We start from the raw sequence: 22,324 nt of genomic DNA, 5'->3' as shown, positions 1-22,324 counted from the left end.
ATGGTGGAGGTATTGTCTATACTGATCCCGACTACTTTGCCTTCTATATGGTCTCGAAAGTGTCTGCAGGCGTTGAACACTACTCTGAGCTCCAGTATATTTGTGTGCAGTGACTGCTCCGTGGAGGACCACAGCCCTTGCGTCACCTCTTCGCCCATGTGTGCTCCCCACCCTATGAGGGAGGTGTCTGTAGTAAGAAAAACCAATATGTGTGGTTGGTGGAAGGGTACCCCTGTTAGCAGGTTCTCGGGGTTTACCCACCATTGCAGGGATTTGCGCACCTCTGTTGTGGGCGACGCCACCCTGTGAACAGTGTGTGCTGCCGGGTTGTATACGCTCGCAAGCCAGTGCTGCATGCTGCGCATGTGTAACCTGGCGTTCTGTTGTACGAACGCCGCTGCTGCCATGTGGCCCAGCAGCTGTAAGCACGTCAGAACCAGCACCGTAGGGCTGAAGGTGAAGACTTGCACGAGGGAGCCAACGGTCCGAAAGGGAGTCTCTGGTAGATACGCCCTCGCTGTAATAGAATTTATGTGTGCCCCTACGAACTCTATGTCCTGCGTGGGGTCTATCTTTGATTTTGTCAGATTGATAACCAGGCCGAGCGAGAGAACGTGCCTGTTGTGACGCATATTATGCGTAGTACCTCCTCCTTCGAGGCCCCTTTGAGTAGGCAGTCATCCGGATACTGGAATATAAATACCCCCTGTCTGTGCAGGTAGGCTGACACCACTGCCGAGGGCTTGGTGAAGACTCTGGAGGCCGAGGAGAGGCCAAACGGTAGGACCTTGTATTGAAAATGTTCTTTGCCTACCATGAGAAACCAGAGGAATCGTAGGTGAGCCGGATGAATAGTTATGTGAAAATACGCGTCTTATAAGTCGAGGGCTGCGAACCAATCTCCATCGTATAGTGCTGTAAGGATGGAGGCGATTGTGATCATCCGAAAGCGTTGCTTGCGCAGGTACCGGCTGAGGCCTCGAAAATCTAAGATGGACCTCCCGCCTCCTGTCTTTTTCCCCGTGAGGAAGTACCTGGAGTAGAACCCTCTCCCTTGCAGTTGCTCCAGCACTCTTTCCACTGCACCTATGAGCATGAGATGGTCTACCTCCTGCTTGAGCCTCGCCACGTGGGAGGCCTCCTGGAGGTGGGGCCTGGGTGGAGGTCATGGCGGTGGGAGCGACTGGAAGGGGGTGGCGTACCCCGTGGCTATGATCTCCAGCACCCATTTGTCTGTGGTGATCCTTCGTCACTGGTTATAGAATGGTCGGAGGCGATGGTGGAATAACCGCTTCGGATGACCTTGCGACGGTAGTGATGGCGCAGCCCTGGATCTGTGTGTCAAACTTGTGGCCTTTGGCCCTGCCCCGAGGACACACGGCTGTGTTGGGAACGACGCCTGGGAGTTCTGTACTGCTGGTGCTGTTGATGTCACCCTTGCTCGTAACCCCTGTGGTACTGGGGACGCTGTTGCTGAGTCCGTAACATCCAGGGCGATCTGAACTCCCGTCCTCGAGGCCGCGTAGCCTTCTTGCATGATGGCCTTGAGCACTGGTTTCTTGCCCTCTGGAAGCGAGTCCATGAGGGAGGTTAACCTAATGTGGTTATCGAAATTATGGTTCGCTAGATGCGCTGCGTAATTTGCCATTCGCAACAGTAGAGTGGAGGAGGAGTAGACCTTTCTGCCCAACAGCTCTAGCTTTTTGGCATGTTTGTCTGTTCCCCCACATTGCGACGACTCCACCACCAAGGAATTTGGTTGTGGGTGGCTGAACAGGAACTCCGTGCCCTTTGTCGGCACGAAGTTGTTTTTTTTTTTTTTTTTTTCCCCCGCTCTCTTGTGGACAGGCGGAATAGTCGCAGGAGTCTGCCATATCATAGTGGCAGACTCCAAGATTGCGTCATTAAGCGGTATTGCTATTTTGGAGGAGGCCGGAGGTCTGAGATTTTTGAGGAGCTTATGGTGTTTCTCTTGCACCTTAGCTGTCTGGATGCCTTGCGTGAAGGCCACCCTCGTAAAACAGCTCTTGGAACTGTTTGAGATCGTCCGGAGGATGGACGTCCCCTGGGGCCGTAGCCTTATCCGGGGAGGAGAGCGAGGAACCACTGGGATACGTCTCTGTGGACCCTTCCGGTTCCTGCTGGTGATGGTACACCCTCTCACTAGAGGTTTGCGAGGGAAAATCTCGGGGTTCCATAACCAGTCCCCCCTGAGATGCTTGAGTCTCTGTCCCCGGTCGCAATTGCCCTCGGGGGTACGAGATCGTTTGTGGGGATCTTTCCCTGGTAGATAGCCGATGGTGTCTATGCCCCGCGTGGTAGGGGCGACCATGGCAGTATAGGCACTGTTCTTGGGAAGGTGACCTAGACCACTCCCTTGGTGCATACCCTCTGCGTCTGGGGGAGGGCTGGAGAGAGCGATTTTGCATAATAGTCCAGCGGTTCAAAACCCCAGGAAGGGTGAAGGTGGTCCCAGCCAGGGTGAGGCTGGTTGCAAAAAATGGAGAAGGGGGCTCCGGGTAGGCTAGGGGGGACCCCTGCCTTCTGGTTGGAGTCTGTAACATAAGCGGAGGGCTGTGAGAAAGCAACTCCACAGCCCTGTGCGGAGAGGGGCTGCAATGTCTCCTCTTGTGTGCAGCCTTCCCCCTCCCTTGAGGAGGTAACTCTGCCCCCTGACGTACAGGGGATTCCGGCCCCGTGTGCACCGAGCTCGGCACGCTGGAGGGCGGTGCCGCAGGTGCGGTGTGCTCCGGTGCCTGCAGGCTGCGTGCCTGCGCGCTCTGCACCGCCGGTTCTCCGGGGGTCAGTGCCGCTGCCTGTGGTGCCGCCGGTACCGGCGCTTGTTTAGCCGCCGCCCTGCCTGCGGTGCGGGGCGGCTGGCTGATTATCGGAGGCTGAGCCGCTTTCACGTGGCTCTCCGTGCCGCCGCCGATCAGCTGTTGCTGCGGCTGGGGGCTGCTCGCTCCTCCCGTCCCGCTCGCTATTGTTGCCGGCAGGGATCGGGCTGGGGAGGCTTTCCTCCGTTTTTGGCAGCTTTCCTTTTATGGGCCCCGCAGGGTCCCTCCTGCTGCGGCCGCTCCGGCACGTCTGGCTGGAGGGCCTTATGAAAAGCAGTTTTAAGCCGCTGCCCTGCCTGCGGTGCGGGGCGGCTGGCTGATTATCGGAGGCTGAGCCGCTTCCACGTGGCTCTCCCTGCCGCCGCCGATCAGCTGTTGCTGCGGCTGGGGGCTGCTTGCTCCTCCTGTCCCGCTCGCTGTTGCTGCCGGCAGGGATCGGGTTGGGGAGACTTTCCTCCGTTTGTGCGCTGATGGAGTGAGGGAGGCAGCTTTCCTTTTATGGGCCCCGGAGGGTCTCTCCTGCTGCGGCCGCTCCCGCACGTCTGGCTGGAGGGCCTTATCCAAAGCAGCATTTTAAGCCACATCTCCCTGTCTCTCCTTAATCGCCTCTCGGCAGGACTCACATTTTTTAAAGCCTGAAGAGGACATTGTTGGTGAGTCTTTGAGTTTTATTAAGTGGGTACTTAGCACCTTCCCTGTGCTGTTTTCCCCGTCGGATGGCCTGCCTCAGCAGGAGGGCTGATGGCCGTAGCTCCTGGCCTCCGGCGGTTGTTACTGGGACTGGCTGAAGCTGTCCCGCTCGTAGTTTGTTTGTTGTTGTTCATTCTCTCTTTTTTTTTTTTTTTTTTTTGCAAAATAACAACCGGCTAACTCATAGCAGCCTAAGTATCTGAAAAAAACTTTGAAAGAAAAACAGTTAAAGTCATTGAATACGCTATTTGGCCTTAGCCTAGTCGGATTCCGTCTGCAGCCGACGGCGGTTAAGAGGAACTGGCGGGGACCGGATCGCGCACGTGGCCGCGAGCGCGCGGGGGAGTGGCGCGCACCGGCGCATGCGCGGTCTGGCAGAAACTGCTTGGAAGATCCGATCTGCGGCGCCGGGCGAGCCCAACACCTAATGTGGAGCACCCACGGGGACACTCGAAGAAGAACCACCACCTCTAAATTCAAGCTCATTTGAAACACAAACCAAAAGTCAAGCTTGAAGTATTGCAATCCTGTCTGTGGAATCTGTATCCCACACAGCTGTGTTCTGTGTACAGTTCTGATGGATCACTTTCACTAGTTACACTGAAGTCAACTAAGCATCAAAAACAGCTTCACGTAAGAAGCAGTGCTTGAAGATTCAACAGCCTCTCACCTTGCTCTTCTGAGTTCTGTCACCCACTGTGAGCAGGACGTAGGAGGAAGGGTCTCGGTCCATCTTCTATTTCACATTTTTCAAATAGATGGAGAGAAGGCAGTTAGTTATTAGTCATGGTCAGCCAGCACTACAAAGCCATTTCTGCTTTAGCTCATCTGCAATATTTAGCTGGGAAGAAAAAGCAACCTAACTTTACTTTTAGGCTGAGATTTGGGCAAGCTAAAGCCATTAAAATTAACAGGAATTAAGCAGCCAGCTCTCCTAAGTCTCACTCTAAATGTTTAACGGCACTCTTCATTTGGGGGTCCCTCCCACCAAAAAGTAGCATGGCCACGTCCTGACACCAGATAGTACTCAGCTGTTTTTGCACCATATTCTACAATTCAGTCAGTTTAGCACAAACTCAATAACTTTATGGGGAAGGGAAGGCAGCATATGGGGTAAGGAAGGAAAAATGTTATGAAAGCATCATGTAAATCACATGTTAGTTTGAACAAATTCAAGTTACATTCCGGACCATTCTTAGGTAGTTTTCAAAGTTCTGGATTTGCATGGCTTGCTGCCGAGCTATAACTTGAACACCATATTTTGATCTTCCGCCATCCAACTTTCATATTTAAGTCAAACTCTTGTGCATTCTGCATTTAAATAGATGGCAGGTATTCATGTGCAGCAGGTTTCTGGGAGGGAAGACGAGGGAGGGGGAAAAAACCCCAAACATTCTCCCTCTCAGTAAAGAGACCCACAGTCATACACCTACCCACTGTAAAAAAGACTGACAGGGCCAGATGAATATCCAGAAAACAGCTACTTCTAGATAGGCCCAAGAAGGTCAATAACAGAACACCTCTTTTCATTACCTATAGCCCCAAACTCAAACCCATCCAGCACACTATCAGCAACCTACAACCTATACTGAAACATGATGCTACATGCCAAGAGGCTCTGGGTGAGAGGCCTGTACTCTCTTACAAACCACCACCTAACTTCTGTGGTTGGTAGTGAGAATTTTCCTGTTCCTACCACACTAATAATAATCCTGGAGCTTTTCCTTGCAACAAACCTCATAGCCAGCTTTGACCACATACTTACTCCAGAAACACCATCACTGAACCTAATCATAGCAGTTACAGGAGCAGGGGTTCATACTCCTGTACCTCCACCAATGATGTTGAGGTCACCATGTGCCAGCAATGCCCCTCTGCTATGTATATTGGACAGGCTGGACAATCACTTTGCCGGAGAATGAATGAACAAATCAGACATTAGGAATCTGAATACACAAATCTGTTATTGAGCATTTCAATGGAGTGGGCCATACTACTAAAGACCTGAGAATATGCACCTTACAAAAAGAGACTAAAACACCAGATTCCAAAGGGAAACATCTGAACTGGGAGTTTATGCTCAAAATCGATACTTTGCTCCTTTGCCTCAAAGGAGATAGCCATTACCTCATGCATTACAAAGACAGCTTCCCCATATTTGGCTATTTGTAGTGATCTCAGGCAAGTCACATAACATAACAGACACTTGAAGTCAGTAATTTTCTTCTCCCCTCCTCCCCCGCTTCACCCCACACTTCTTCCTATGTACCTGATTTATGAGTTTTCATTTCATTTTTGTTTGTATCTGTTGTATAATCATCATACCAATTCCCTTTCAGCACTATCTCCAGATCTGAAATGGGTCTGCCCCATGAAAGCTCATCACCTAATATGTTATTCTGCTAGTCTTTGAAGTGCTATGTGACTGCTGTTTTGTTTTGTTAAGCTGCCCACATGGAGTCAGGTCCCACCAAGGGGATTTTCCCAGGATCTGGATTCATTGTATACACAGCTGGAGGTACAGCCCCTTGAAACTTCGTGACAAGATGCACTTTCGCAATGGAAGAGAGTTCCTTCCCATGATGGAAAACACTGAGCCTCCAGCAGCAGGATGGGGAAAAACCCACAGGCCCTCATGAAAGCATTCCCTGTAAGCTGAATGCTTGAGTGGCCACCCAGGAGAGAGTCAGGTATCCCCCAGCTGGTTAGCAGAATGCCTACAGTGGCCCACAGCCAGCAGCATGCATTTCTATTGGTGGTGCACACAGCAAAATTTATTCCACACAGGGACAGAAAAAAATTAGAGGGAACACTGACCCATGGACTATTGTTTCCAACTCAGAAACATTATCGCTCACATCAGCACCCTCTCCTGAATGCTAAGGGGCTTGCGTAACATTCTGTTTTAACTAGGGCTGTGCAAGATACTCCACTTAGACCGTGTCTACACTAGCCCTCCTTCTTTGAAGGGGGCATGGAAATGACACGGACCAGGGAACAACAATTAGGCACTGCCATGCATATTGGGAGTAAGGAAATTTCAAAATTGGGCACGTATTTTGAAGCACCAACATCTACACTGCCTGTCAGCACTTCAAAGTTAGCAGCTTTGAAATCTGCGTGGCTGCCATTATACTAATGTGGTGCTGCATATGCATGGCAGCATCTCATTGATTTTCCCTGGTCCGTGTCATTTCCATGCCCCCATCAAAGAAGGGGGCTAGTGTAGACATGGCCTTAGTGTAGTATAGGTTAGTGTTTCTCTACCTTTGCATTACCAGGAACCAGCTTGCTGCCTTTCCTAACCATTGGTCAGGGAGACAGAGTCCAGTGGCAGTCCACAGATAAGTGAATGAAAAACACTAGCATAGGCAATAAAAGTATCTACTACCCACTGTGGAGTGACCAAAATAAGATGAGTGGATGGAAGAGACAGATGAGAAAAACAGAGTTGATTTTTCAGCATATGATTACAAAAAATGGCATAGGAATGAGCCTGAAGGGAAGCAGAACTGAATCCAATGGGCACAGTAATGCAGAAGTCTTAGTGTACGTTGGTTAATTCAGCACATCGAAGCTGAAACAAACAGCAACAGGGTTAACTCAAGATTCCACAGGATGGATGTAGAGTTGGTTTGAAAGAAGAGTAAGCAGATATAATTGAAAAGATGCGTCTTGGTCTGATTACATAGAAGTCAAGAGGCAGGCTTTACGGACACCACCTTTGAATTGCAACAGAAACAAATATTTCAGAAGTATGGGAAATAAGAAGTAAAAGGAGCTGCTCAATGTGGTGGGTAGTTTTGGAAACACCTCTAACACACTAAGGCTACATCTGCACAAGTGGCTTTTCCTGGCAAAACTGGTCTTTGTCAGGGAAAGACACATCGCGTCTACACGCAAAATGCATTTTGTCAACAAAACCCGGCACATCCAATGACATTATACCTCTCCCCATTCAGGGGTAACACCTCTGTCAACATTGTTCTGTTGACAAAACAGCCACGTAGATGCTCCAGAGCCCTTTTGTCAACAGGCAGGGCTTCCAGTTCACCAGACAGTCCTGTCTGCAGAGCTTCCGGTCAGCTGTTCTGTTGAGAGAGGGCTTGGCAGTCTGGGTGCTCTCTATCGACAGAGCAGATTGCTCTATCTGCTTGTAGGTTTAGACATGATCTGTCAACAGAAGTTTTGCCAGGAAATAATTTCCAACTGTGGCTTCTGTCAACAGAGGCTTCTCTTGTAGAGGTAGCCTGAGAGAAAGGGGTTAGACTAGAGTTTAAAGCAAACAGGATGGCCATGACCACTTCTGAGAAAAAGGAAGATGCCCATTACCTCATTTTGGAAAGATGAAGTTTGCAGAGATTGGACTGAAAGGGACACCATAAGAGAAGACAGCATTACAGGAATGGATATGAGGGTAGGAATTAGTCCAATGGCTGGATCCTCTTATTGTACAAGGATACAGAGGAGTTTTTTTATTTTAAGAAAGCAAAGATGAGTATTTGATTGTTTCACATTGCCTCATTTGCAGAGGAGTCAAAATGAAATCACAGAAGCAGCAGGCTGTATCCACTGATAGACATAATAGAGTTATACTGGGATGGTTCTGGCTCACCGATGCAGGAAACAGTGCTTATTCAGACTCCAATTCCAGACATGGCTGAATTTTTTTTTAACTGGAAACCAGTCCAACCTGTTCAATAGTGTGTTATGCAGCATGTATTTCTATGAGGTGTTCAGAAAATAGATCTATTTACCTTGACATATTTCTGGTTTATGAACTTCTTTGCGCCATATTCACCATTTGAATATTCAAAGTCATTTTTCTGCATTGGTGAAAAATATATTTTACAATAGTTAGTTCTGCTGTTTTAAGTTAGAAATAAAGACTGTAAAGGAGTAAAGTTACTTCTGCTACTTACCGGAAGGTTGCAAGCACTATCCAAATAGACTACTAACAATGCTGTGGCTAGACCATTCTTATCCTGTGGAAATTAGCAACAAACACAAAAACCTCATCAAGGACCCAAAAAAAACCAAACAAAAACAAAACAAAAAGCCACAGTAGAGCTCAAGTGTATGGAGGTATCTATTGACACATGCATTGCTAAAGTGATCAGCTTTGGAACCTGCTCTAAACCTGGCACTTAGATGTTGAGTCGCATGCCCCAAACTGTTCAAAAAGGATTACCATCACAAGACCAGAGACCACAGCATTGCACGTTCCAATCCTGCTCCCATTAAGCAGGTTCAGATTCTCTTGTCTGGCGCACTCTTGTCTGGCAACATCCCTCACCTAACAAGATAATGGAAGTTGCTAGACCCAGCTGCAGGACCCAGTGGTGGAAACCCTGGCAGACCCATAGCTGGGAGCCAGATGGGTCATGAATCCTCACCAGCAGCCCCAGCTGCTGGGGCCCCAGCTGGGGGGGTAGGTGAATCCCAGCAGCCCCATGGGTGGGAGCCAACTGGGGCGTGGAGCCCCACAGGCAGTCTGAGCTGCAGGGACCCCTGACAGAAGGGGTAGCCCGGCAGGAGTTGGGGTCCACCCTCCAAGCAGCCAGCCGGACTTCCCTTTGTCCACTCAGATCCTGAGGTTGGCGGACGAGGGATATACAACCTATAGTCAGTGTGGTTGTTGTAACCAAAGTCAGTGGGAGCAAGAGCGGTTTCACAAACAGGTCCACATGTCATAAGCAGAGGGAAGGTGATTAAAAATGTGAATCTGGGTGCAGAAATTACACGTTAAAACATGTTTTTGAACAAGTGTTGTTTGGGTCAGATGACTATAGACTGATGAAATCAGTGATGAGGGAGAAACTGGATGTGGCCAACAGCTTGAAATGGACTTTTATCGCTCATTCGTTGCGGTCACCCAGGTACAGATTAACTGTAAGGACATCACATGGTTCCAGGGCCAGCAAATGAGCTTCTGTTCTGCATGTTTGTAGCCCACATTTTCCCTGTGCACATTTAGACACAAGTGAGATAACACAATCTAGTCAATCCAGTCAGTGGCGATGGAAGTTTTAAGATCTGTAGCATGTCTCCAATTATAATAACTTTAATACTCTTTAAACACTCAATTGAAAAGGTTGGAAAGTTCAGTGACTCAACTTCTCAAAAAACTGAAGTGTGGCCAGTTAAGGTTTAGTCTTCAATGTCATGACCTCAGTTCTAGGCAAGCTTTCACTGGTGAGCTGAATTCCTCATTCAGCAAGCCGCGTAAGCACATGCTTCACTTTATGCCTGGGTATGTCTGTCTCTAGGTGACAATGTCTAAAATCCCATGAGTTGAATGGAACTTAATCATGTGCTTAGGTGCTTGAGTTGAACTGCAGCAACCTTTTAGAGATGCCAGCTAGCCCAGAGAAAGAGTACTACAACGTTCTTAGCCACAGCCCAAACTAGTTTCACTCTTGGAAGATGGTTAATGCTTCATGCAGGGGCCCAGCTGCTATGTTACCATAAATGACCTGGGGGGAGGGAGGAAAATAAAAAGGAAGTGGGAAGAAGAGAAAGATATTGTGCCACAGCTGTCAAATAATACTACTTAAATTGCATTATTTTCCTTATTTTATCCTAATCTGGAATTAGATGAGCTCTCTTGATTAAAAACTCATTCAGCCTTTAGGGAAAAGTTCCATCAAGCAAACAGTTTCAGATACACTATTTACTTCTGATTCATAGCTTTGTTCACAGGTTCCTTTGAAGAGTAAGATCAGAATGTGACATATGTTTGAATACCTTAAACAAATAAAACTCACCACATGGAGTTTTTCTTGGTCAGATACCAACGAAAGCCACTCGATCTTTAAATGCAAGCATCCACTTGCAGTCTTACTTAAGGGAAACCACTAAGTGGAAATAATTAAAAACAAAAATAATGAGAACTGACACCATGTGTTTTATTCCTACCAACACAATCACTATGAAAAATGTAGATGCACCAATTTAAACTGCAATTTAGAAGGTTGAACTTTTAATGCAACAAATGGATCAAAGGTGTTTTGAAACTAAGACTTGAAACAGGAACCTAATAAATAAGATGCTGATCATTACTAGGAACTAACAATACCATTGTTGGAAAAATTGTGACAACATTCTCTGCAATGTGCTGGATTCCAGAACAAGAAGCATCACGGTAGAATTTATAGTTTGCCAAAGAAGAAATTTTTAACTAAGATTTAGTGGAAATGCAACACAAATCAACTAGCACTTCAGCATCACTTGAGTCTGTACTGTGCTGGTCGGTCTGAGTTGCCAGTTAAATTGAAAAGCCATTTCTTTGGGTACTTCTAGTTTTGAGCAACAGTAACCAGCTTATTTATTCTAACAACTTTATTAAGGGAAAGAATTACTTATCTGTAAGTGTGCAGAAACATTGCTGAATGTGCAAGGTCCATATTATAAACAGTAGCCAGTGCCACATTAACATTTGGAAACAGTCCTGTAAGTGTTTTACCTCATCAACAATTCCGTCATGCATCACATCAGTAAGGCTTATAAACAAACTGCAAGACAAAAAGTAAACTTGTCAATATCCCCACTACTACACTCATATTTTGGCAAACAGCATGTTATAAATTAATATGCAAGAGCCCATTATAGATGTCAAGAGAAATATTAACATACAGAACAAAAAGCTACATGTTACCCTCAGCGTGTGTAACAGAACACCTTTGGCTTTTAGGACTGTGGATACGCTTACATAACTTCTGAAGGCAACTTGGAAACATACCATTTAAAATGTCCCTTCTTTAAGTCAGATACCCACACTCCACACAAATTCAGGAGCCAATCACTTAAGTGCTCGGTTTTCTGTAATGCAATTTAAAAAAACCACCACCCACAACCCTGGAGGTTTAGAGATAGAATTCAACTAGAGGAATTAATTACTCAATGTTAAGTTTCCTGCATCTCTCAGCAGTAACAACTAGGGCTACAAATTTACTTCAGTTGTGTGTTCCACTGTAAGTTAATAAAATATCACGATCTATAACAAATGCTGATGGGAAAAGGTGAAAATGGGAGACAGACACAGTTAGTACGACACACAAAAGACCATTTATATAATTCAAGGACTGGTGGACAGGGAAAGTGCACAACTGCGATCTTGCCATCTTCTCTCTCCTCCAGTGCCCTCACGTGCACGATGTGTCCATCAGTTTTCATGATTTTATTTTGGTCCCATGCTGTACTATTCAGGCTTCTGAGTGTGTCATGTGGATGGATTTGGCTCCCTCCCCTTTGCCTACCATTATTTCTGCGTAATGTTCTCGAGGTTCCCCCCCTTGTAGGTGATTTCCATGCTATCTGTGGCACCCTTAAAGCATGCCCTAAATACATCCACTGTTTTCACCGTGTGACGCCTTAGATCAAGTTGCTCTACTTAGAATTTCTGATGTTGCAAGAAACTCTTCAGAGTCCACTGACAAGATCTTGTGTATGCCTTTACTTGGGAAAGAGTTCTCTTATCAGTTTATGTTAGGAGACTTTTCATGGCTCTGTTCCATAAAAGGACCAAAAAAAAAAAAAATCCATTTGTGTCACTGCCAATCATGCTAATTTCCTAAACTTTCCAAGGTTTATAAAAAAAACTTATTTCTTGCTTGACATCTGGCATGTCATCACCAGTACTGCAACTCTCACTTCCTAAGCAGTAGATAAGATGACTGCATTTCTTCCAATGTTACCGTCTTCCATTCTATAGCTACGTTTGGGACATAGATGGCTATCAATTTTCTCTTACCATGACTAACAAACAACTGGCAATCAGTGAATCACAACTGGTGTCAGAAATTAGGCCCCCTTGGTGGGCAAAACAAGGAGATGGGCTATACCACATATAACTTAGGGGCAAATCACCAGAAGAAAAAGCTGTCTGCCAGCATTGCTGCATTAAGCTCTGCCATCCCACAGTCTCCTGAAGTCCTGGGATTTTCCCTTTTCTACTCCCAGGCCCTCATTATCCTGATTTTAAGGTATTTGCTGAGCAGACAGTTCCAGAAAGGGAGGAACCCAGATAACATTGCCACCTCTACCGGCTCTGGTGAAATATTAACCATCACTGGAAAAAAATAAAATGAGCCCATCTTTGACATTGGCACACTGTGTTCTGTTCCTTCTCACTTCATTTCTTCTCTCTTATCTCACTCGTTTTAACTCCTGTCAAGAGACAGTGTGGCATAGCCAGCCACAGCTACATATTTTGCAACACTGCTGTAAGCCTGTGACCAGAAAGACAGTTAAATGGAAATGTCCTGAACAAGCCAATGCAAGTTTGTAAGGTCTCACCGTGGCTAATAAAAGGACTATGTGCCTGGCCTGCATTTCTCCAGCACTGAGAAAGTCAACACCAGAGACAGATGTATCACCTGTTTACCCACCTAACGTCACTCGTTTGTCTTCTATAAAATGAGTTTGGTCTTTGAACAGCAGTAACAGCTCCAGCCCATATCAATTAACACGGCAGGGTTGTTTCTCTCTACAGACTATAAAGCTAACGACAAAAAGCACAGGGACCTCTAAAAACACCTCACCTAATACTTCCCATTTCAAGTTCTTTAATGATTCTCCCTTCTTTCCCACTAAGCATCCACTACTGATACACTCCTTACAGGGGACTGTTTAAGAATTGAACATACACCTCCTATTGAAAAAGGAAGGAAGAAAATAAGGATGTTGTGTATCACCTGCCCAGGAAGTCATCTTTATCTGCATCTTCATCATACAAATCCACTTCTAAGTCCTGACCAGGCACTTCATGAACGACAAACTGCAGCCAGCAAGGGGAGGGAAGGTGCGGTGGGAAGGAGAGGCGGAGGGGGAAAAAAAAACGATTTACAGATAAATCCTCCCAGGCCACATTAACAGCATCAGGCTGGTGATAAGAATGCATCTTCAGGGTATACTGAATAAGTGCAGACAGTGCAGCCTTTCTTAACAAGGGAGCTTAGTTTTAGGGTGATGTAGGGTCAGCACAAGCCTGAAGTGTTTGCACCTTTTCTAAAATCTACATACATACCCAGATCAGCTTGAAAACTTACGTTAATTCAGGTACCAGGATCAAGTCTGCAGGACCTACATCAGCTCCTGGGCCAAAGGGGTTCTAAAGATACTATTAAAAAACCCCATAGTCTAGGATACCAACTGAACAGACCAATACAATTAGACAAGGGGAGGAAAAAAACCAAAAAGTCATAGAACGTACAGTTGGAAGGGGTCCTGAGAAACCAAGGCCATCTCCATTCATGCAGGAAAGACCACATAAATTTAGAACATCCCTGACAGCTGTTTGCCTAAAGTATTCCTTTAAAAAAATCTCCCATAATTTGGATTCTACAGCCTCCCTTGTAAATCTATTCCAGAGCTCAACTACTTTTGTACAGGTTCAGGGTATATGGTCCAGACTTCCACAGTTCCGCACCATCTGTGGTCCAACATCTCCAGGAGTGCTCCTGAGCTTGAGAGCCCCGAGAAAAGCCTGGCCCCACTCTCAGCAACTCTTCACATGCCTTCCCTGAGTGCTGCAGATCAGCTATTGGCAGCACTCGAGCTCGGGGAAGGAGGGAGGGGAGGGGATGGGAGACGCCTGGGGAAGAGGCAGGGTGGCTGCAGAGCCCTGTGGCAGGAGACGAGGAGCACAGTTTTGAGTCTTTTAAAGTCTGATTTTATGAAGTCTGGTGACCTTATTTTGCTGCCTGCATGATTCTGAGGCAAGGAAAGAGTGAAATCTGTCACTTCACAATCACCTTTGCCAAAACTGCCTTCCATGTTTAGATTTGCTTCTGATGCCTCTGTGTGGGTCAAGTCTAAAATGGCTGTCCCCTTGTTCGCTTCCTGCACTCTTCCAAAAAAGGCCATCCCCCCAATACCTTACAAGTAGTTATCTAAGGGGCAGAAGAAAAGTGCCCAAGCCAAGTAAAATTCACTTCTACAAAACTACAGCTTCATATGCTTAACAAGGTCAATGGATGATATACTTCATAAATTTCGTTCCAGATGGGATTCAGATTTCTTTGAATGGTCTTGCTTCGGAACTCCACCAATCCAACTCGAAGAATACCATAAGGGTCAGACTTCCCCCGGAAGTGGTCTTTCTGGACAAGGTTTTCAGCTTCTAACAGATGAACTCTTACCACTCCCTAAACAAAACAAGGCATTGTAGATCAACACGAACACACAGGCCTCTTGATAATTACAAACATATTGCCTCATAAAAATAGCTATTTCAGGTGTTGATGTCAATGATTTAGCAAGGCTGCCGTGGTATTTGGATGCAGAACATTTTATTTAACAGATGAAAAACAGGAAATTACACATTGCTCTCTAAATGAAGCATTTTTACATAGCCTACATGAAAGTGTCTCTATCATATGGTTATAATTAGGCAGTAAAGGCCTCCAGTTGACACTACACTCAGGAATATGATAGAAGCACCTGATCCTTCAAGGAATTGAGCTAAAAAGTGCTCACTGACTTCACAGGGAAGTGAGCATGTTCAGAGCCCTCAGAAAGTGCTCCTGTCCCACAGGGCCAGACCCTGAAAGGACCAAAAAAAGTTTCCATGTCTAAGGCATCATGGTAGGCTGTTTTTGCTTAGTTGCTGCAGAGGTGGACACACAGCTTCCTTTTGGTCATTAAATGTAGGTGGGAAACAATCAATCACCTATCTGTTCCTTTTTCCTCATTCACCCAAGAGCTATAACATTCATAGTACATTCGAGAACAAGATTTGCATTTGACAATTTTTTGGATGTATTTTTGAAAGATATGTAGTAAAAGATTTGAGATTTTATGCCTTCCTATTTAAACTCTTTCAGAACGTTAGTAAAAATTATTCAGTGAGCACACAAATCAAGCACAAACTGGAGATTCAGCATGTTCCTCCGTTTAGCCCAATGATGTCCCTTATCAGGTGAAAGGGCTGATTGATCACTTAAACAAACCTTATTTACTGTACATACAGGATATACAATGACCAAGAGGAACAGTTGGCCAAAATCTGCTTATGTACCTTCAAATATTGGTGATACTGTATGAAGTAGAAGATACTGCTGCAATATAACCCACTACAGTGGTAGAGATTAAGAGTACCTAGATGCCATTGTAATGGTACACTAGAAAAACCTGGAGAGTCAAAACCCCTTTTGTTAACTGCTACAGTCACAGCATTCAGTATTTAGCATCTTTAGCAGCATTTGCTCAGATTTCTCCTGCACATTGGAGGCTACTTCATTTAACTTTAATGGACAAATGGGAGAAAAATACTGGTTGGTATTACATATGGTATGGGTAGGCTTCCCCTAAGGGTGCACCACCCTTCACTATCTTGCATTTTCAATACAATTAACTCCTAGCATGCTTCAAATTTTTTTTCCAGTAGACAATGTCAACTGAGGTCTTGTCCAAAGCAACTGAACTTGCTACAGCAACACAGGTTCCCACGGTACAGAAGTTGATGGATTACCCTGCTGCACAGACAACTCATTATCCCCCCCACCCTCCATTTTAGCAGATCACATGGTCAGCTGATTCCATGTCAATATGTCACCCAGTTCAGGGAATCAAAACAAAAAAACCACTCACATAAGGGAGAGGGAATCGCAGTTGGGAAGTGTTCATGTTCTTATTCAGTGGAATTGAGATCCTGTTGGGTAACACCAGCCGGGAAGCAATCAGGTTTTGGATTATTGTGTCTGACATTAAACTGAAGGGAAAGTTTAAACAAAAACAGGATTTCTGTTAAAGTGAAAGTAATTGCAGATATTATCATTCCCCTTTTCCTCTCCTTGAAAGGAGATTCTCTTCCCCTTCTGCGAGTTAAAGCATCAAGATTTCTGTAACCCTACTCATCCCTCTGCATGTGCGTGCAAGGGCACAGGATTTAGGTTTGCACATGGATAAAAAGAGTTGGATAAGCAAATCCAGAACTGCACATACAAGTGATTGATGCATAAATGCAGCGCATTCAGATATTGAAATTACAAAGCTGAGCTAAAGTTTGACCTTGTTTCTTATTTATAGAAAAAGTGGATACTGGGGAAGTGGGGTGGGTGCCAGGCAGAGGAGGAGGAGGAAACGAAAAAAAAGTTTCATATCAGAGGTACCTTTTGAACTGTTGTAGGAACACACTCATGTGCCCCTGCATGTACCCATGCCCGCCCACACTACGTCAACAGTAAGGACAGAAAACATCCATATTTATAATGTTACTACAACTTTGGAACACTTAATTTGGAGTTTCAAGGACTGAAAAAAAGCCAGGTGACCCAAATTTATAACAGCATAAAATGACCCGTGTCTGAACATGGATCCAAGCACAAGGTCACAGTGACTTCAGTTAGAAGTGGTTGATAGCCCTGGAGATGGAAATCCTCTGTAAATCCCCAGAAAAAGTACTCCATGTATACTGCTGAGCTTCTCCCACCATTCCCCACCAGCTTGTTTTAACCCAGAACTTTAAGCAGCCTTCAGGCAATTTAGTTTCCATTCCCCCTTCGCTCTTCAGTTTCTCTAGCAAGACAGCCAAGAAAGGGAGCTAGTTACAAGGGCATAAAGATCCTTTGTGTCCTGTGAAGTCACAAATTGTGAGGAACACATGACTTTGCTACTAATCAGGTGACTTCGCTGGGTTCTGTGCAGTGTGTCCTCTCATTTTTTGACATGCAGATGCAGGATAAAATTATGTGCACCAGGGCATGTGCAGACATGTACCACTAGTAGAATCACCTTCTGCTGGCTGTGGGAACTCAGCTATTCAGCTGGGCAGCATTCAACTCTCTGGGTAGCTAAAGTGCTCAGCTTACAAGGAATACTGGTTTTCTTTTGCATGAGGAACTGACATCTGGAAAGAAGCCAGACAAAAAATGCATGCCTTGCTTCCCATTTGTAACAGTGAAGGTGATGACTCACTGGGACAAGCTATCAAGGGAAGCAGTGGATTCTCCATCTTGTTAAATCTTCACATCAAGATCCCATGCCTTTCAGGGAGATATCCATTAGCCTCAGTTACTAGGTTCAGTACAGCAGTAATGGATTGAAGTTTAATGGCCTGGGATGTACAAGTTAGACTAGATGATTTTCCCTTAAAAACCTCTATGGAAATCTATGAAATGCAATACTTTGTTTTTAAAGCTTTCACAGTTTTAGTCTCTTACTTGGCCTTTTATTGCTGTATTTGCAGAACCTGCATTTGACCGACTTCCAGATACACTCATCCCACACCATATGAGCATAATTGGTTCCTAACTTTTTGCTTGTAGGCAAAAACCTCATAAGAGGGACACTAAATTCTTACCAAAATACGTGTAAAAGTCTGACTGGTTCCAAGTGCTGGGAGTAGCAGCAGGTGGCGCTGCTTTTGAAAGGTAAGCGAACCTGGTGTTGTGGGGGGTTAAAGGCTGGAGGCACTTCAGGGACATGAGTGGGAGGGAGGGTTAAAATGTGGCAGGGGTTTGGTTGGGGGAATTCAGCCTGCAGCAGGTTGGATCTGCAGGGCCAGTAGGGAGTTAAGGCTATGGCGGCTGGGGTACACAGGAGCCGCAGGGGGTTAGGTTGTGGCGGTTTGGAGCTGCGGGGAGAGGGTAAGTCTTGTATTAGCAGGGAGAGTTCACTCATCCAGTGAGCAAAGGTAAGTATGTGTGTGTCCCTCCTTTAAACGAGTACTCGTAAATAGAGTACTCGTTTAACGAGTACTGTGTAGCTAGAAGCATGCAGGAAACAGTTTAGCGCTCTCCATGTTTTAATGGTAAACAAAGTGCTTTCAATGAACAGCAACTTGGCATGAGCAAGTCTATATTTACAAGACATGATACCATTAAAAGGCGAAGAAAAAGAAAAACCCATCATCCTCCCCCCTGCCCCTATTCCACTGCTAATTAAAGTGCTAGCAAAAAGAGGAACAGCCTTATCCAGCCTACGCCCCGCTCTGGTCATGGTGCGGTTTGACTAGAACAGAGTGCTGGAATCCCATGCTCTTCCAACAATAAAAGCAGAGCTCAGACTGAAAAGACTGGCTGATGACAGGGGTGTGTGGAGAAAAATCACTGTCTTATCAAGAGAAAGGTTACACAATCATGTGAATTTTGGCAGTGACCTGAGCCCAGCTATGTGCAGCTTTTACAAAATCGTGCCTAGGTGCTTATTTTTTTTATTTCTTTACTCTTTGCCATAAATCAGAGTCATTTAATGGAAGCACTCTGGTGCAACCTGTCTGTCAGCATGTTTCACAAACAGGCATGTTTGTTCATAGGGCTTGAATGAATGGAGTTTTATATTTAAGTCACTTCAATGAAGTAGGAAGGAGTGGAACAGTCAGGCTCTAGCATTTTGCAAGGAGCTGGATGAACTGATGTAAATATACCTCTCTCACGGAACTGGAAGGGACCTTAGAGGTCCGGTCCAGTCCAGTCCCCATCACCATCCCTGACAGTCTTTTTATAAATAAAAAAAATAAAAACCAACCACCTCTTTGCCCCAGATCCCTAAATGGCCCCCTCAAGGAGAGAACTCCCACCCCTGGATTTAACAGGCTAATGCTCAAACTACTGAGCTATTCCTGACCATTTTGTAGAGCCCTTTCCTGAAGGGTTAGAGACTTTGCATTAGAAAGGGATTAATTCCCAGGTTTAAAAAGGCACCTCCCAGGGATACAGCTGCTCTGGGCTCAAAGGGAACTCTTCCAGGATACAGCGAAAGGCTTAGATACCTTTATTTAGGGGCTACGTATAGATCAGAATGAATGGGCAACAAGTTTTTGTTGGAAGATATCTTCCAACAAAACTGCTGGTTGACAGATCATGGCCAGACTGCCCAGCCGCTCTAGCAGTGAAAACAGTCAACCGGAAGCAAAGCAGACACGGTTCCCCAGTGTCCTGGGAGCTCCTTCTGTCAACAGAAGGCCCCCCTACTCCCTGGAACGTCCAGACCAGCTTTTTGTCCACCTCTGTCAAGAAGCGTTCTTCCTTGTGGCAAGTGGAGTACAGCTGTCAACAAAAGTGTTGCATTCTGTTACCTAACTGTCAACAGAAGGCCTGGGGGAATCTGGACGCTCTGCGAGTTGTCAGCAAAATTTGACAAAAAACACAGCCATGTTAGAGAAACTTCACTGTTGTGTTTCAGTGGAGTACGCAGCCACCTGACATGTATGAAAAAGCATCTGCAGCTGGTCCTAAGTATTTTTAAACAGAGTGAGAGGGAGACACAAAATCAGCCCCTAAAAAACTTTTTTAAACGTAAAAAAGTGACTCAACCAGGATGCAGGTTACTTTTCCTTTCCATGTGACCTGAAGAGTTTCCTGCACAAGTGGAAGGAACTGATGCAGGGAAAGCATCTTTGCTCTTAGTGAACAACTTGAAAATCCAGAGTAGTGGAACCAAAGACAGGTGTTCACTTTCTTTGTGTAAGTGAAATAGAGGTTGCACCTCCAAACCAGCACTCTTTGGTCCAGCAACATTCACCATCTAGGAGGACAAGAGATGCCCCTGGACCACAGAGCAGGAGGGCAAGCCACAACAAGGTGTGGAGGCCAGCTGGGAGCCCGTAGAGGCCAGAGCTGGAGCCTCACTGGAGCCCAAGCCTCATGATAGGAGCCAGAGCCTGGACTTCCCAGGACACTGGCAGCAGCTGGGCAAGGAGCCCAGCCAGATAAGGGGAGTCTGCAGGTGCCTGCCTGACATATGCTGGAAGGGGACCTCCCCGGTCCAGCAAATTGTCACACTCGGGACCTGTCAGGTGCAGATAGTGCCAGACCAGGGAGGTGCAACCTGTATGAACAATCAGCCAGATAAGCATTTGGGAAGGACTGGGGCAAAGTTGTTGGGTTTCTTTTAGGAACCTGAAGTGAAATGCAAGTCTGTTGTGGGAACAGATGGGGACCGCCTCCCATTTTGGATTGCTCTGGATTTAAAAAGCAAAATTCCAGGATTATGAAAGTTACAGTAGGGTATACAAAGCACAGGATGTGTCCTTTATTTTAACTCAAAATACAGTATGCAAATCCAGAACTAAGGGATGTCTCATTACAAAACCATCAATGCAAAATAAATTTTTGTAGGTGCAGAAAGGAAGGACAGCTCTTTAAAATGCAGGCCTTGTTATGGCCTCAGTGTCTTATGGATCTGCTCAGGAGATTTGGCTCACTGCAGTACTTCCATCGTGAGCCTCAAGTGTGATGAAATGGTAGGAAAGTAATTCTGATGCTTGCAAGAGAGCTGGGAGTTCAGATTGTTCACAACAGTAGTGTCTGGACTAAGGTATAAAGCCCTTGTTTTTGAAAGCCATTTGGCTGAATTTCTAGAGCGGTGGAGTCCAAAACAGTTCTGAAGCAGTAACAAAACAAGCCACATTATTCTGAAAAATATACTTATTGTTCAAGCCAACAAGCCACACTCAACCAGCCAAATAGTGGCTAGCAGTTGGCATACTGGACACTCTGGTTTTGAGAAAGGCGTTTCATTTCTGTACCATTCCTTCCACCCATTCCCCCTATTTCTTTAAAAATGAAGCAACACTCACCTAATTCCTGGGGCATCAAGGAGGTTGGTCAGTCCTATCCAGTTGATTTCCAAATACTACAGTAAGTAGGGGGAGAAAAAAAAAAAACAAAAAACCCTGAACCTTTTTAATGAACTTGCAACACATGATTAATTAACCTAAACAGACAAGTCATCACCAGCTACTTAAAGAAAACAGCCAAAAAAACCACATACCACAACAGCAGAATTATGTTTAGATCTAAAAAAAACCCAAAGGCCAAGGAGGAGTCATTTCTTCCTTTATCTGAGCTGCCAAGACCTGGAGCTAGCGTTCTGTTGGGTCTTCCTCCAAAGACTTAGATTGCAATTCCTACATTCTTGTCTCAGTAGCATGCTGCTCCATCCAGTTTTGTGTCTCAGAGCAGCCCTTACTGGGTGTGTCACACAGATGTAAGAACTCCTATGTTTGGAACTGTCTGGTAATGTGACTCATTACAGCTTTACCATTTTGAAGTAACCAGTGCTCATTAGGGATCCCCTTGCATAAATCCTTTAATACCATGCTGCCCCATCACATGTTCTGTAGCGGTCATGTATATTTAAGGCACTGTTAAAAAACAGAGTCTGTAAAAAAGTGGGCCATATTTCCAGTGTCACATGGTTAACTTATTTGTTACGGAAAGTTATATGGGTGCAGGGGAGGAAATCATGTTGTAAGGTGTCCCTAGGAAGAGGGTGAGTTGGGATTTAACTCACATGACATGGCATTCACAAACGTACACATTTAGGTTGGCATTTATTAATAGAATAATTTATGCAGCCAGCTTAGTCTTAAAATAAAAGGCATGTGGAGTCTGTGCATTCACAAAAGCCAAAGACTAGCTTAGCAGGCAAGAGAACAAAATATACAAGATCATTCATTATAGAGAGTTTTGTTTTTAATATCCAAAGTCCTCATTTTTAAAGCACAAACTCAAAATAAGGAGTTATTACAAATGGATATTTAAAAAGGCAGATTGGACTCTCGATTTCTGCTCATATAAGAGTGAGGGCCAATCAGGCTGCAGGTGAAATTTACTAGTGACTTACCGGTTTTTGAACAAAAAACAATGTCAAGGCTCCAAAGAAAGGCACATCTGCCATGAGAGGTTCCAGTATGATCCGTAATGTTCCATGTAACTGTGAACAGAATGGAGGAGAGAAACTTTAGTTTGAAGATACCTGCCAGGATAAGCTGGCACTGCTGCCTCATTTGGAGAGACCTGTGATCAAAGCACACAAGGAAGACATGGAACTCCAGAGTTCTCGCTCCAACT

The 22,324-nt window shown here is 45.4% G+C and overlaps 1 protein-coding gene across 5 annotated transcripts in view; it reads right to left on the bottom strand.

The window, feature by feature from the left end:
* Positions 1-22,324, bottom strand: part of ESYT3 (extended synaptotagmin 3) — a 74,238-nt gene that overhangs the window by 23,278 nt on the left and 28,636 nt on the right. For all 5 annotated transcript variants that reach the window (XR_012646372.1, XM_075000847.1, XM_075000846.1 and 2 more), the window contains 10 exons: positions 22,098-22,187; positions 21,049-21,104; positions 16,119-16,239; positions 14,513-14,674; positions 13,223-13,305; positions 10,993-11,041; positions 10,295-10,384; positions 8,450-8,512; positions 8,285-8,353; positions 4,198-4,263 (listed from right to left, as the gene is read on the bottom strand). Coding sequence is in view for 4 of the 5 variants with exons in the window: in XM_075000847.1 (XP_074856948.1) it covers positions 4,198-4,263; positions 8,285-8,353; positions 8,450-8,512; positions 10,295-10,384; positions 10,993-11,041; positions 13,223-13,305; positions 14,513-14,674; positions 16,119-16,239; positions 21,049-21,104; positions 22,098-22,187 (849 nt within the window). In the remaining variant the exon portion in view is untranslated. The remainder of the gene's footprint in view (positions 1-4,197; positions 4,264-8,284; positions 8,354-8,449; positions 8,513-10,294; positions 10,385-10,992; positions 11,042-13,222; positions 13,306-14,512; positions 14,675-16,118; positions 16,240-21,048; positions 21,105-22,097; positions 22,188-22,324) is intronic.

Source organism: Carettochelys insculpta, chromosome 8 (assembly GCF_033958435.1).
Source record: "Carettochelys insculpta isolate YL-2023 chromosome 8, ASM3395843v1, whole genome shotgun sequence".
Classification (NCBI taxonomy): Eukaryota; Metazoa; Chordata; order Testudines; family Carettochelyidae; genus Carettochelys; species Carettochelys insculpta.
Note: the sequence above shows the minus strand (reverse complement) of the source record. Positions and strands in the feature narration are given on the sequence as shown.